Here is a 16,571-nt window from a genome sequence, read left to right as displayed (position 1 = left end):
ATTAGATTGGGAAACGCTTTCGTACGGGGTCCTTGCAAAAACTACCAAAAGTCTTGTTTATCAAACGCGTATATGTACATATACATACATAGATACATACATATACATAATATAATATATATATTTTTGCTTCTTTTTTTATTAAACACAGAATCACAGAGCAAACTGGACATATCGGAGGGGCGGGAGATGTTACATAAGTCTAGCTGATCCTTCCAGTGGTCGACGCACAGAGCTCACCTCCGTGTTCCTCTCCCTCTTCCTCTATTTTTTTATTGTTATTTTACGCCTCGCTTTTACTGTACAAAATATTTCGCTGTTAAAAAATCAGCCGCGGCTTTAGTAAAAAACATATGAAATCGATGACGGCGGAGAGGGGTGGAGGTGAGTCCAGGTGGGCCGAGTTCGCGGCCCGCTCGGTAATCCGCAGAAAAGGTTTGTTCATTAATGGAAGTAATTGAGTTTTTATTTACAAATCAAGGCAATATCGTTAATTACGTTTTCCTTCTTCTCCCCCTTTTTATACATGCATACTTGCACCTCCCTCGCACTTTATTTGTTCATCCTTCCTCCTTATTCACTTTCTTCGCTTCATTCACCCTCTTCACTCTCTCTCACTCTCTCGCTCTTTTGCTGGCCTGCAACAGGCCCACCACTAATATAATTCCTTTTTTTCCTCTTCCGTTTGTGACAAATTTTGTACAATGTATATATAATAATAATATTAATAATAATACAATAATTTAATCGTCGTCCAGAGCGCAACGGAGCAACAACAACCGGAGTTTCTGTCACTCTGCATTTTCCTCTCTCGTTTTTTTTAACTTTCTTCTTGACTTGATTGCAATATAAAAAAAGTTTCAATCTCGATTCCACAATCGTCGCTTGGCAAACGATCGTTAATTCTATTTTCTATTTTCTTCTTCCTCCTCCTACTCTTCCTTTTTTAATCACGTTTTAGAAACGCCACATTTACGCTCGCGTACATCACGCACACACGCATGCATTCTCTTTTTCTTCTTATTGAAAATGTACGGTCCTTTCACATACAATCCGCGCTTAATTCGTTATGCAGCAAAGCTGTCCGAAACATTGATTTCTGCACTAAGAAAAATGTTAGCGACCCCCGTTGTTATTGCTGTTGGTCACAGCACGATTCTACAGCTGCAGCTACATTACATAACGCAACACGTTATATAGCAAAGTTAGAAAACTTGTTTAAGAACGACGAAGAAAAATGTTGTACATATAACACTATATTAAATAACAATCTCCATGTTATGTAGCATATACTATCCATCAAGTGTCGACAAAGGTCAAAGAAGTAACAAGTTGAGTCAATATAAGTTAATAAACACTACAGGTCAAAAGTTTGGAATTACTTCCTAAGTTATCTTAAAGTTATATCATGTAGCAACACATTTTCGACTTGAGAGTAGTTTCAATATTTCTAATGCAATACAATGGAAAAAATTCATATAAATTGTGTCACTGTATGTTTACTACAATATCTTTCGTTTTTCTTAATTTAGAAAATGATTCCAAACTTCTGGCTTGATAGTAAATAGTAAGATGCAGAATCTTTTACAAACTTGTTACCATAAAAAGAGACAAATACCTAAAGGCTTGTCCAGATTAGTCAAGTTATTTGAATTCAAGTAGTTCAATGTCAAACGAAATAGAGACTTGAAAGGATGTTTCAAGCGAAATAAAAATAACAAGGTTACGTTGGTCAAGTTCTCCAAAATTACTCGCATTCTAGCAGCTTGAATTCAAGTAACTTGACGAATCTCAGCCTTAATCTACTAACGAGTCATAAAAATATGTTGTACAACAAAGTTACAAACAAGTTTGTTATATAACAATGTTTTTTTATGTAATATAGATGCAGCTCAAGAGATGCCCGGTTATAATTACGTCGATTACTTCCGCGTGCGAAATTATTCGCAAAGAGGTAGGGGATTCTGTTACAGGCTTGATTAAAAAGTAGTGGACGAGTGAAGCACTGAACTTCGCTTGCTCTAAGAAAACAAAAAAAGCTGCGGGATATCCAGTGTAACTATAACCAGGCACATGCCTCTTCAAACCACCGAACGATTTCGATTGAAAACAACAATATTTTGTAAATTAGTACAATGATAAAGTAAAAGAATCGCGTATTGCTCTTGCCTCTTTATAAAATACCTTCACCTAAAATTGGCAAACGATCTTATTGCGTTCCGCAAGACTACATTCGATAGTACGTATGGTCGCGAATAAAATAGTAAAATCGTAATTAAATTTTCTAAAATCGCTAGTATACGACTGCATTACTTATCTTTTCTTAACGAATACGTTAAATCACGTATCGAGTAACTTTATCGTTCGCGAAAAGAGCAATAGCTCTTGCATGTACATATGTATATTAAACACATATATGTATATGTTGTACGTGTATACACAAGGTGATTTATAAGTCATAACAGAACGATTCTTTGTACAGTAATAAACTGGAAGCGTGGAGTAATCATAAAAAAAATGAAATTCAAAGATTTAAAAAATTAAAGAAAAAAGTATATATATATAGTATACTTCGAGACAAGAAACAAACAAATTTGTTATAAATAAATAAATGTTCAACAAGGCATTATTTAAATTATATTGCCGTTAAAATCTGCATATGCTAATATGCAAAAATAGAAATAACGAACAATGGATAAATGCGTCACTCCCTCGTGGGGAAGAATATTGTAGTCCACATTTCCGATTTATTTTCATGTAAAGAATTATCCATTTTTCGTTCACGCAGTGACTCACAATCCACCTTATATATACATACATATATTAAATTACACAACCGCGAAAAGTCGCAATCCGCGGAAACACCGTCCCACGTTACCGTACAAAATTTCGTATGTCCGTTAAAAAAGTCATTGGCCTAACTAACGATTTACGTTTACACCTAATTACGTATCACGATCGTTTCTGGTTCACGCCTCTCGCGCTAACAATTTTCTTGGCGCACGTTCCAGCGATTCTAATTAAATCTAAAACGCATTGTATCTGTGAACTCGGGACAGGCGAGCGATCTTCAGAGTTCCTCTGCTACGGCGCGCGCCTACACAATCATGTTACAACTCCGCGCAATATTAATAATAATAATAATAATAATAATAATCATTAAAAATAAAAAGAAAACAAAACAAGAAAAATGCTTGGAAAGATCGATACACTATTAAACGACGAAAGAAACGTGCGTATACGCTATCGTTCATGAGTATTTAGACCTACGATGGAACCTGATTAAAACATATCTATTGTCATTTTAATAATACTTCTTCTAAATGGATTATCATCACTGAATATTAGCGATATCGATAAGTAATACTCTCACATGGATTACAAAATGATTAAATATTTGTTTCGATAATAACAATAAGTGCGATGATTATTTGCGATAATCAAGTAGTTCCTTCTTTTTAACATTATTTCTTGAATCTCCTCTCGTTAAAATAAAGACAAATGTTTTAAACAGGTTCTATCAAGAGTCCAAATACTCATGGACGCTGGTATATGCCACGAATTCCACGGACACGATCGAAGTATTTAGCGTTCAATAGACAATACTCGGTAAAAGCGATACACTGGATTGTTAATGTTAATTAATCACGGAAGCACGACGTACGATAAATAATCTACGCCAGGGGACGTTGGATCGATCGTTCGATGTTGGATCCGTAAAAGAGGCTTTATCGGATGCAACATCGCCGTGGCCCCTATTGCGTGTCCCTTCGATCTTCCGAAATCGAAAAGCTGTCATTCAGCGATTACTTGCCATATTTTGAATCTCGTTATCGTGCATATTATCAGTGATAAAATATTTCTACGATTAACGACGAAAGAACAAAATAAGGTGAAAGAAATCGGAGTCGGTTCTCCTAAGACGTTGTCAGAGAACTGTGTTACAATATTATACGAATATATCGCATTCATAATCGCTTGCTTGCGTGTAGTATACGTCTTAAATTTACGACTGCTTTCTTAAACGGTGGCAGGCGAAGTATTTTTTTTTCTTTTTTTATAGAAATTTTCTTCTTTTATAAAAGACGTCGCGAATAAAAAGCTAACGAGTGTTCGTTCTCGATTTTTCAGATATAAAATTCTTCTCTTGTATATATTCTGTCTCTTCCTGTACGTATTTCCGGAGAAGGTGCACCAGCTTATAGTGGTAGAGTCGTTTCGATGGGCAGTACACACGATGGATATTATTACATATCTCTCTTGAAAAATTAACAATTCAGTTACGTCGTATCTGATTTTCGTGGGTGAACTTATTAGAAACGCATTAGCCGAAGAATAAAGTAAAAGCTCAGCTGCTGTGTATTGCCACGGTCTAAATCGAATAATGCTAAGGGCATTCCGAGTCTCGTTACAACATAGTGGCGAGGTACGTTTACTAAGTACAAATGTTTCATAAACATGCGTAATTAACATAAGTATAGAGACACTAATACGACGGATACAATTATAAATTATAAATTGTTAGATCTTAGATACGAGCTCCTTAACATTTATGTACAGGGTTTTATATCAGCTTGTGTTTCTTTGCTTTGCATATTAAAACGATTTAGTGTAGCAAATAATGGCTATATAAAAGTTAATTAAATCGTATTCAAATGTTCTCCCTTTTTAGCTGGAAAGTATCGTGCAAAGTAGTTTAATTATATTCTCAATTCGTTATATCACCGTTAGTTGTTTCAATATTGATTCATTTAAAAGATAGCCTTATAGCGTTTAACAAAAACTGATAAAACATGAAGTTGGAAGCCATTTAATATTATGCAATAAGTGTGAGACTTATTGTTATATAATCTACTTACATACCCTAGCCCTTTTTTTTTCTTCTGAGATGAAAACTGACAACACCATGAGCTTATTTTTACTGAACGATAAATAGCAAGAAAAGATTCACATTCAGTGATAAATTATAAAGAAGAACTATGTCTTATTATATACATATAATATTGAATAAATTTTGTTCAAGTAAACTTTAACTGTATATCAATAAATCAGTTACACAATTTGGAGAATATTACATACATTTTCTTCCTTAACTAAAACAGAACAAATTAAATATGCTACGTAAGTAGTACTTGAATATTATTCTGCTTCTGTTTATCTATATCTTATCAGCGTATCTTGCACATTTCAGGACAAAAGGTAAATGTGTACTGAAATTTCGATGTAGAAACTGTAATCTAATTTACTGTCATATTATGTAAAAGATGCGGCGAAAATACGTCAATATTATAATTGAATAAACGATATAAATAGGTGCAAGTGACTTACACGAACGCGTGAATTCCTTCGAAGACATTATGAAACTTTATCTGCTTAACTGCCGAATTTATGCATCGTTAGTTTTTCGTGTAAATTTTTTACTCAGTAACAACAGATATGTAATAGTTTAGCATTTTCGTAAAATACGCTATCTAAAACTAAACTGGCAATAACAATAATGTAATATTATCCATGATGATGATGGTGACGATGATAACTATACTAGCAATGATCGTAATAAAATAAACATCATGAATAATGATAATTCGATTGGATATGGAAGTATAATGCAATCTGTACATTTGTTATGCACGAATTAAGCGTATAAAATCGACAACTACGTGTTAGTAAACGTACGGTATACGTATGAAGATACATTCTCTCTTACTTATTCTCGAAAGAGTAAATCTAAATAATTCTAATTTGTTAATGATAGTACAATGATTATTGAATTAACATAATTAATGATTTATTATTCATACAATTGCCTGGAGGGAGAAAATGATATGCATTGATCCAATTTTCAAACGTTATAGAAATTCTCTTTGCATTATACAATTCCCATTGCATTGTTTCTTCAATTCTTGTTTAGAATAAAGTTAAAATATCATAAAAATGGGAACACATAATTAATTTGATTATTTATTTAAATAATTTATTAATATTCAATTCTGATGTTATTCAAATTCAATATTTCAAATCCTATATGCTGATAATATTATTCTAGTACAAAGAGAAATACAAAATTCCGAACAATTATCTTCATATTCACATTATTATTCTAGATTGTTAAAAGTTTAATCATTTTTGTTTGTCCATAAAAAGAATGTTTGATTTAGCGGTGTTAAACATGGTTCATAAATGAATTCTAGTAAATTTTAATTATAGTCAGTAGAAGAGTTTTACAAATGCGTTAATTTCTGTTACTATTTGGAATTATCAGCCTCATAAAATTTGTATAAAAATTATTGCAATACTCAATATTTATAGCAAGACTATAAGAACTCGCTGAAATTGTATACGTTAAAAAAAGCAACGAAAATTGATAGCAAGCCATCGAATATAAAAAGGGGAAAACAAAATGGCCCATCAAACGACTCAAAGTAATCCAGCACTATCTTCTCTTCATACCGCTTAACGTTATTATACTCTGATTTCTTATATATGATTTTTTACTCTCTTGTATGATTAATTCTTGAGGTACTCTGCACGAATTAAGATCATATGCAAGCACAAATTTATGCACTTACCCGGTATAAAATGTATGTCACTTTTCACATTCACTGTTACCCTCGTCATCCGCTTCTTTTCTCAAATACATCAAACACGGAAACACGCACATTGATTCGTTATGTAACCAATATACGTTACATTTACAGTCTATTCCGTTTCAGTGTGGTTGAAAGAGTCATTTGTTACTACCAATTGAGCTTTGCGAATTTTTTTCCCCATACACCTGTACGTTAATGATTAGATCAGTATATTCTGTTCAAGGTGTTTGTCATACTGCGAACAATTAGCAGTACAATATACTGCTATTTATCAGAAAAGAAAAGTCAACAATGAAGCAGCTGTGATTCATAGTACACAGGAGGACTTAGGATTTTCAGGTCCTTTTTACGTAATTGTTCAACAGGTATGTTCACATTTTATACTCAGTAGTTAATGGGTCACACCTGGTTGTCCACTACCACATAACAAGTGGGTAATATGGAATATCCCAGTCAATATCCTCCTTAGAGTGCATTGAGCGATGAAAATACTGGCTATTTTGCCAGAATTTCGGTGGGGCTAGGAAGCACCAAGCGAACCTGATCCTGGGCTTGGACTATTCTGTACACTATTAGGTACTTGATTATAAGGATGATTACTATTACGCAAGACCGTATAAATGTTATCCACACTACTGAGTTTTTCAAAAAATGGAATTAAATCTAACAGCTCTGAATCTGTCATATCATCAAACCAGGAAAACACTGGTACCTATAAATGAAAATTTGTACATTTATTACCCTCTATCATATGTTTAGTATATGTGTATTCTTGTATTGAGACTTACTGCATTATCCGGATGAAAAGCATAACTAACAGGGCTATTATCCACAATAATAATTTGTTGTAAATCTCGTCCTAGCTTATTTAAATCTTTAATATAGTTTCCTTTGAAATAAACACAAGATTCTCTAAACAGTCTTGCTCTGAACACTCCCCATCTATCAAGCAGATCTGCTACTGGATCAGCATACTAAAAATACAAAAATTATCAAGCACTTGATGCAACTACTTATTCTTGATATTATACTAACATTAGAAAATATTTGGGTCACATACCTTTGCCAAACTTGCAGTGAATAATACACACTCGTATAGTTCACCCATTCTTTGTAAGAATTCATCCACATAAGGCCTCTTTAAAACATATACCTGATGCACCGTTCCATCAATTTCTACAGGAACAACAAAATCGGCATTGTTGATTGGTTTGAAAGAACTATGCACTAGTGTCTCGTCCAAATCAATCACCATGCACTTCTTGTGCATATCCTGGTCTCTGACAGGTGGTAGAAGAAACCGGGGTGATCCAACCCTTGGTGTCGGTGAACCACGTTCATAGAATTGCAATGGGCTTGCTTTTGAATTCTTCGAACTGCTTCCACGTCCTCTACCAAGGCAACAAAGTAGAGATCGCAGAAGTCCACGCCCTCTTGGCTTTTTGCCACTGGCTGGACCATTGCTGGCCACTTCATTTTCTCGGGGTAACTGGGCTATATGTGGGGAAAAACAAATGTCATTCCAAAAATATATGCATATCACAGGAAGTATCGCATGAATGAAAATCAATCAGGTTATGTCTCTATAAACAAGTGTTCTAGAGTATTTCTTTATAAGGCAAAATCGAAATTGAAAAACGACAGTTTCTATTAACCCTTAAGACAGAGTCACTCAGATCTCAAATACAGATTTCTAAGAACTAAAATCTAGGAAACTGAAACACATGAATTATAAGAAAAATTCTTACAGATTCAAGGATCTGAAAATTTGTATCAGGGTCGCTGAGTGACCCCATCTTGATACGCTAAGGGTTAAGGCATCAAGTGAGCATATTAGTGACAGTTCAGGAAAGTGGAAAGAAGACATTCATGCCTCTGTTTGCTCATAATATTCGGATCTCTAAGAGTACCTAAGCGCCATAGAAACGGCGCAAAGGAGGCGAATGAATTAAAACGGGGTACGGTAGGCGACACGATGAAATAAGTTCCACGCGAAACTTAGGTGAAAGAAAAAGAGGCAGAGGGGAAGAGGGAGGTGACGCGATTTGAGGAAGAGGGGCGAGGCGAAACGAGGCGAGGCCAAGCAAAAACGAGGGCAAGAGGAAAAGAGACGTCGGAAGCGAGGTACAGGCTAACAGGGCAGCTCGCAGGGGAACGCGGGGAGGGGGATGAAAGAGGTGAAGCTAGGTGAGGCAAGGTGAGGAGGAGCGCGGTGCGGTTCCCCGTAACAGGTGCAGATTCCATCCAGCATCTGGAAGAAAAACGTAAGGAAAAAACTGTCGGGCGGCAAAGCTCGTTCCGCGGCGTACACCTACCTTTCTCATTATTAAACTGGCCTAGCTCGTCATCCCGCGACACCTGGGTGATAATGGACGATGCGTCCATTTAAACATTTGTTGAGGGTCCCTGCGTGGTGTCTGATCGTGAATTCCGTTAATGCGCGCGCGCGATACAACACACACCTAAACACATGCACCATCAACACGGAGACGCGCGCGCGCGCGGTTCCCGAGAATGAGAGAGCGTGTACACGCGCAACGGGCACGCACACGATCAACTCGCTCACTCTCAGTCACGACGTACGAAATCTCTCCCCCCGAACGTCGTCGCGGCGACCGCCGCCACCGCCACCACCTCCACCGCCTCCTCCGTCGCGGCCACCGCCGCCACCACCTTTACTATCTCCTCCGCCGCCGCCACTGCGAAGATCACCACGGCTTGGCGAACGGAGACGCATAGGCGCAGGCACGAGCATGCACACGCACCCACACGGTGCACGCGACGGTCCGCACAGCGCACCGACTATTTACTTCCAGCGGCGCAGCCTCCCTGTTACGCCAGAACCTCTGCTCCACGATCCTCGCGGGTCCTCGGTGACACGATCGCGACGCGCGCGACTGATCCCAGCGACGTTTCGAGTTACGCTCGACACCGCGTCAAAAGGATCGGCCGTTCCTTCGTGCACGAGCGCAGGCGGGGAAAGTCAATCCGATTCCTTGCTGCCTTCATTCCAGACACGGTGCGCGCGTGATGGAAAATACGTGCGTGCACGCTCTCTCTTTCACGCGCCACACCTATGCGTTGCGCAGTCTATCGCGATTCAACGTTCGTCGCGACTCGCTTGTGTACGGATTCCCCGAGACGACGGTGTCCTTCGACGCGTCTCGCGCATCAATCTCGGCGAACAGGCTCGATATCGTTGCTCCAGGCTGACGTGCCCCGCTGCTGGAACTGGCGACACTGATTTTTCGTTAACTCGTCGGCCACGGTTCGACGATCGCGTTGAACACACGCGAATGTTTAGGTTGATCGGTGCACCCGACGTTCACGAAATTCTCGTCGGTTGAATGCAACTACATCGCGGACCTGCGTTACACAGGTTTTTGGTGTTGCACGCACAGTGTTTCGTTGGCTCTGTTGCACTCCGCGCGACACTTGCGTCTCCTCGCGGACTGTCGTCGAACCGCGATCACGATCGTTGCGCAGCGTTCGAACTCAAAAATTAAAGCCATAAAAGCAGAACGGGACGCGCGTTGGCTTTCACTCTATTCCTTTTGCGGTATGGATCAAGTTTGTCAGCGGTGATTATTGTTGGATAGACAGGCAATTATTTTCACCGAAATCGTATCGTTGCGATTGTGTGGATGAATTCACTGTACTAGAATAATTGAATCGGTGAATCGAGAACAGTGCAAGTTGAAAAATTGTATTTTCAGATATTTCATTTCTATATGTAATATTATGGATTTTAAATACTGTTTTGAGATTACTTGAAAATGGGTCATTGTGGAGTTGTACTATTCTTCAATTCGTCGGTTCAAATGCATCTTTAATTTTAGTTTAGAAAAACAACACAATGTTTATGTTGTGTAAATATCTTGTAAATAGTTTGCTAAATGACATTTTTACTGTAATATGCAATATGAAAACTTTTTTAATATTACAGTGTGATACTATTATTAAAACTTAATTTTTAAATTCTCGAAATTCGAATCCTAAACTTTGTAAGATATTGAAACTCGAAACTATTTTGTTTTAAGAACTGAAGAATTTTGTCATAAATTTTAAAGTTAAACAAAATATAACAATATACAAAAATATCTAATCCATTACATTAACATCCGACATCTTTCTGGATTTAATCTATTTCTTTTTCAATTTCCAAAGTTTTGAATTCTCGAAATTTTTTTGGTTTCGAGTGACTTTGAAGTTTTGACGTTCCGAGAAATCCAACCCTAATACAATTAAACTTATTTATATATAATTTTTGATTGCCTTAAGATATTTTTGAAACATCCATCATAATTTTTATGGTTTAATTGGGGGTAAGAACATTTATTGTGCTGTATATAACTGAGAACTCTATGATTATAATTTAGTATTTTTACCTGTTTTATATTTTATCCATAATGTATATTTTATATCATAATATTTGGTCATACACCTTCATTTATAATACAGTATAGCGATATATTCAATGACAAATTTAAATAACTATAATTGCCATTAATTGAGCATAAGTTTGTTTGAAAAAAATGCGTAATATTGTTATGCGCTCTGCATTGCAGACAGATTACATAATCATCTGGGTTTGTTCATTGTAAATCATTCTTAATAGTACATCTAACATGTATGCATTCTAATGTTCTATAAAATGGAAGACCAAGATAATTTGTGCCCAGAGAATATGTTTTACCTTAAATGAAATGTGACCATTTTATTTTCTTATGAATTTCTTTTATATATCACAAATGTATAGAATATTGACATAAAATTCCATTCTTCATTCCAAATTATATATATAATCTCTATTAATATATTTGTTTTTATTAAAATCTACCTTAATTGCAAATCACTTCAAGTTTACCCATACATTTCACTCATTCAACTTGTACAGTTTTTACACTTACAACACTATAAATGACAGATCATAGAATTTTGGACATAACTGATGCACAATATTTAAATACGATTTTTTCATTAGGTTTATACATGATACAAAAGAAACATATAAAAAGGTTTTTGTTATATTATTTTCTGTACGTCTTGATATTTTATAAAAAGATCTAATTTTCTACCTTTCTTTCGAATGTTCGATGTTCACTTTGGAGTGAATGTAACATTTTTCATTACACCAATTCAAAATGTAGTTCCAGGACGGATTGTTCGCGATAGTTTATCATTTGTTCTTTAGTATCATAGTTCGTCGTGTTACTCTACCACAGAATAAACCAGTAATGAAAATTAGACCAATCATGGTCAATGCTACTATTATAAAGTATCGCCTAGCAGGAGAACGATTCATGGTTGAGTATAGTTCTTGTATTGAATTTGGTGCAATTAACTGAAATACAATAAGTCAGTGTCATAAAATGTGAATAACCCAATAAATTTTTGAGTAATATGCAATTTCTTACCTTGGCTGCATTTCTAAACATTTCAATCCTCGTGGTTAACATTTTATAGCAGTCAGGTTGTAAAGATTTATTACTATCTTCTAATACATTTTGCAGACACATGATATCTAAAGAATAGTAAACGTTGATGTATTGAATTAATGTATAAGTTATCGAGATAAATGTAGGCATTTGAAAAAATATATAACGTACGTCTTCCCGCTCCTTGAGGAACGTCACTGCAATATTTATTAACATCAATAGAGCATGCCTTTTGTAATAAAGGATCTACATTGATATCCGCCCTTGTTTGTTCAATTAAATCAGCAATCTCAAGACGGCATTCTTCTTTCATATCTCTATTGCCGGCATTGAATTCCATTTTTAGACATTCTTCTACTGCTCCAGGATCATTGTCCTCTGCTCTACAGATTGTTTCAATCTGTACCATACATGCAATAATTAGATTTACATAAATGCACTTAAGTTTTTGCTACAAAAATGTTCTTCTATGTATATTTTCATTACAGTACCTCGTGTGCACACATTGTGGCAAGTAATGGATTTAAATGATAATTTAAAGCTGCCTCTCTGAGTATGTTGGCCATTTGGAGCTCACATTTTGTTGTAAGCTTTGATTCTCGAAATTTAATTTTCAAACATCCAATAACTTTTCCTTCGAGTTCTTTATCGGTAGGCTCATAGATTAGAACCTAAAACAAAAAGAACATTACATGAATGAAATACTTGATTGCGTATAAACGCTATACAATTCTCTATGCTTCAAGACTTACTTCTTTGCAATGTTTATTGATATCAGAGGAACATGCGTTTTTTAACGCAGTATTGAATCTGTAATCTGTATTTTGTTCAATCATTCGTCGAATAACAATGTTTTTGCATTTCTCATCAAACGTAATCTCATCTTTGTGCTTTTTTAAGCAATCTAACGCTTGTGAGCGATTTATATCAGAGCAAAATTGTTTTACCATTACGCGGCAAGTGTTTAACAACGCGAAGTCGCTTGAACTATCTTGAAATTCTTGTTTTCTTACTTTAAATAATTGTTTATGACATCCATCTGATAATTTAGATTTATGATTTGCTAAGCATTCAAGAACCTAAAATAATTATAACTTTATTAATACTGATACAAAATAAGAAAAGTTCGATTGTAGTTTCTAATTGTATTACCTTTGAATTTCCTGGTTCAACATTGAAACAGTACTGCTTAATATCGTTTGTACATTGTGCCTGCAAAACTGGATCAAAGTGAATGTTTTCTCTTTGTTGGTAAAGTTGAGCTCTTAATTGTTGTCTACAATCTTTTGGTATACGATGTTGCGTATCCTTCATTATATCTTCTTGCACTATTTTACTCAAACATTCTATAACTTCTGCTTTAGTTTTAGACCTAAGCAAGGAATGTAGGTTTATAAATTATTTGTATTAAAAAACCATTAAAATACTTCAAAAATGACTAAAAATCTGTTTACTTTGGACACCATCGCTTGACAGAAAGTCTGCAGGCTTCTTTAAATTTATATGTAAAATGATAATTTTTTAATGATATTAATTGAAAATGTTCAACTGCTGCTTTGCATTTGTAGTCGGCTCGTATGTCTATATCGTTCTTGTGTTCTATTAAACATTCCATCATGTCACCTTCATCTTTACCATATTTTAGCACTTCCTGTAAGTATTATAAATAAAAGTGATGCAATAATTATTCTTCAGTGTATATAATGATCACCAGTAAAATTGATATCTATTGTACCTCGCAATGATGCTCCATTATATGTTGACACGCAGAGGAAATTACGGGATTTAGTTCAACACGTTCGGCTTGTTCTTCTGTGAAATTACCAACTGCTAGTTTGCAATTTTTGTTTAAACTGCAAATAAAATTAATAAATTAAAATTACGAAAGATACATATATAAATTATAGCAATTTTTAGATTATAGTATGAATACATAATTTATTACCTATCTAAATTGTCTTGAAGGCACAATATTTCTTCCCCCTTTGCAGTTTTATCATAACAAAATGATGCCAATTCATTCAAACATACTTCTTCAATCTCGGGTTGTAAGTCAACGTTTACAGCCCTTTGCCTCATAACTCGTCTAATTTCATCAAGACATTCAATTCTTAACTAAAATAATTAATTGAAAGCAATCAGTCTCTAGTCCATACTGTCATACTTAAAAATAACATACTGTAAATTCTTACTGTCATATTTTTTTGGGGATGATATGCATGTCTATATAAACATGGTAAAATAAGAGGTCCTCTTTCTGGGTCCATTTGTCTTCCATCACTAGCCCATGCATTTCGCGCGTGACATAATCGTGTTGCATCGAATTTACATGCTCTATATAATTGAGGATCTAGTTTGAAGTCTCTAGCTACAAAATACTGTATTTGAACCAATGCAGTTTCACAAGCTTCTGTCATTCTGTCAGTACCAAGCTGTTCCATTAGACAAGATATTACTCTAGCATCTCCTCCATGCACCTAAATTTAAATTAAATAACATACATTAATGTTTATATAATCTGTATAAATTTTTAAAAAACTTCTTTCATTTTTTTTTTTCATTCATTCTTACATCTCTACAGGCTACATTAACAACAGGTTGACATTGTTCTCGTAACACTGGATCTATTCTCCAATCTTCACCAGCATCTGCTTCCATAATTAATTCTTCCAGCTATTATTAAAAGAAAAGAATTTGTATATAATCTACAATTATGAGTTGTATATGGTTTTAAATATGCTATGTATATGTTTTATTACCGCTCTTTGGCACTTGCTGGATACTCTTTTTCTTTTTCTCGTCCTAGTATGTTCCATTAAACAATGAATCGTTGCACCACCAATTTCAAGGCTGTTACAAAATGTTGTAATATCACTAGCACATCCATCAACTATTTCAGGAGACAATCTGTAATCTTCCATTAAAAGTTTCCTATGATCAAACATCTCAGCTTGGCAATTTCTATCAATTTTGCTTCCATTTTTCACTGCTGATTCTAAGCAAAGAAGAATCTGGGCAAGTCTTATATTTTTATCTTCAGAAGCAGGTCTTCTACAGTGATTATTTTTTATATCATCTTTACAAGCTCTAACTAGCCCTTTACTGACTCTGTAGTCAGATGCTATTAGCTTTCCCCTCCTTGTGAGTTGTTCTTGACATGTTGGTGACATAGATCTATCAGTTTTATGTTGCATCAAACATTTGTATACTTTACCACTGCCTGGACTAATATCTGGACAGAATATTACACGGTCTGATGCACAAGCTATATATAATTGTCTATCTAGAGTCACATCTTCTGCTTGAATTTCAGACATGTGAAGTATATGTCGTTTACATTGAAGTTGAAGTTCATTCACATGTTCTTGTAAACAAGCTAATATCTGTCCTTGAGACATGTCTCTATATGGTTGTATTTTATCGCACTTAAATTTTGTTATATCATCTTCACAATCCGAAGAAAATGGTGTTATAATCCTGAAGTTACTAACTGCAATCCATTCTAATCGTTGAATATATGCAATACAATCCGGATCTTTGACTTCTTCTCTCTTATCAATTAAACAAGACAAATATGCTCCATGCTTTTTATCATCCGTAGAGCAACCCAACGAATCTAATTCGTTACCACAAGTCCTTTTTGCCAATCGTTCTATATTTACATTATTAGTTACATTTAATATATAGTCCCAAACTGCCTGACGGCATTCATTATCTATACTAGACACCTGTGTTGGCTGTAAAATAAAAGCTAACGATAAGACATTATATTACAGAATAAATAATTTTAATTAGACTATTAGTGCTTAATGTAACTTTTTCAACTTTTTCATCATTTATAGTATATTAAAATATATTGTTTTTATTAAAGAGCTTCAGGAAATTGATGATAATCATCCATTTCCTATGTCAAATTTATGTCTATTAACTTATAAGCAACGTTAGAAATTTATAATATATTTTCATGAATTAAGATTGAAGACTGTACCTTGAAAGTTTGAATACATTCTAACAACATTAATTCATCATTGTTTCTATCTATATTACCGCATAAGCGATTCAGAGTCGATCGGCACTTAGCAGGTAAATTATAATTGACCACACTCGCTCTCTTAACCCTAACGGTACTGTCTACGGAATTACTGAATACCCAGCTGATTCTCGGTATAACTTCATCATTGCTCGTGGATTCATCTTTAAAATAAGTCCGTGCCAGTTGAGCACAATTTAGCAACGACAAATGTATTAGAATTACAAACAAAATGCCTCTGAAACTTGTCATATATTCCATCCTCACGATGTAAGACCGCTCCTTCGACTGCAATTTACTATTCCGTAAAACATATTACGACCTCGCGTCGTCGCGTTTTTGTGTAACGTCTTCCGTTCTTGCTTACTTTTTTTATTTCGACTAATCACCGCGTACAACGTTAACGTCAGAATTAATGCAACGATTGTATATAATCGAATAAAACCAAACTTTGCGCGGACAGATTGTCGTCTGGGGTATTTCAGGTATTTGTGTAAGCGTTGCCCACTATCT

At 35.1% G+C, this 16,571-nt stretch overlaps 2 protein-coding genes across 3 annotated transcripts; both read right to left on the bottom strand.

The window, feature by feature from the left end:
* Positions 1–51: 51 nt before the first annotated feature.
* Positions 52–9,970, bottom strand: Hzg (CTD small phosphatase herzog). 2 transcript variants are annotated; one of them, XR_013001980.1, is made up of 5 exons: positions 8,906–9,970; positions 7,651–8,084; positions 7,379–7,564; positions 6,996–7,302; positions 52–6,775 (listed from the first exon to the last, which is right to left on the bottom strand). XR_013001980.1 is itself a non-coding variant. In XM_076378747.1 (4 exons), the coding sequence occupies exons 1-4, from the start codon at positions 8,973–8,975 to the stop codon at positions 7,111–7,113; spliced, it is 882 nt and encodes a 293-aa protein (XP_076234862.1). In that variant the 5' UTR covers positions 8,976–9,970; the 3' UTR covers positions 52–7,110. The 2 variants fall into 2 exon arrangements, 1 of the variants encoding a protein (XP_076234862.1); XM_076378747.1 differs by having other exon boundaries at positions 52–7,302.
* Positions 9,971–10,931: 961 nt separating this feature from the next.
* On the bottom strand, positions 10,932–16,518 carry Glg1 (Golgi apparatus protein 1). Its single transcript, XM_076378738.1, has 13 exons — positions 16,017–16,518; positions 14,788–15,765; positions 14,600–14,701; positions 14,221–14,505; positions 13,974–14,143; positions 13,764–13,881; positions 13,483–13,679; positions 13,181–13,400; positions 12,781–13,107; positions 12,520–12,699; positions 12,200–12,428; positions 12,008–12,114; positions 10,932–11,934 (listed from the first exon to the last, which is right to left on the bottom strand). Exons 1-13 carry the CDS (start codon positions 16,317–16,319, stop codon positions 11,770–11,772), a joined length of 3,381 nt encoding a protein of 1,126 aa, XP_076234853.1. The 5' UTR covers positions 16,320–16,518; the 3' UTR covers positions 10,932–11,769.
* Between the last annotated feature and the right edge of the window lie 53 nt (positions 16,519–16,571).

This window comes from Calliopsis andreniformis, chromosome 1 (genome assembly GCF_051401765.1).
Source record: "Calliopsis andreniformis isolate RMS-2024a chromosome 1, iyCalAndr_principal, whole genome shotgun sequence".
Taxonomy (NCBI): Eukaryota; Metazoa; Arthropoda; class Insecta; order Hymenoptera; family Andrenidae; genus Calliopsis; species Calliopsis andreniformis.
The sequence above is the reverse complement of the archived record's forward strand: the minus strand, read 5'-3'. Positions and strand labels throughout refer to the sequence as shown.

Bases quoted from the DNA above. Each gene is read 5' to 3' on its own strand.
- Hzg (XM_076378747.1), bottom strand. From the start codon at position 8,975: ATGGACGCATCGTCCATTATCACCCAGGTGTCGCGGGATGACGAGCTA. The intron at 8,085-8,905 runs GTAGGTGTACGC...CCCCACATATAG, and splicing joins CCAGTTTAATAATGAGAAAG to CCCAGTTACCCCGAGAAAAT. The intron at 7,565-7,650 runs GTATGTGACCCA...TTGTATTTTTAG, and splicing joins TCACTGCAAGTTTGGCAAAG to TATGCTGATCCAGTAGCAGA.
- Glg1 (XM_076378738.1), bottom strand. From the start codon at position 16,319: ATGGAATATATGACAAGTTTCAGAGGCATTTTGTTTGTAATTCTAATA. The intron at 12,700-12,780 runs GTAAGTCTTGAA...TTTTTGTTTTAG, and splicing joins TCAATAAACATTGCAAAGAA to GTTCTAATCTATGAGCCTAC. The intron at 12,115-12,199 runs GTACGTTATATA...ACTATTCTTTAG, and splicing joins TCCTCAAGGAGCGGGAAGAC to ATATCATGTGTCTGCAAAAT.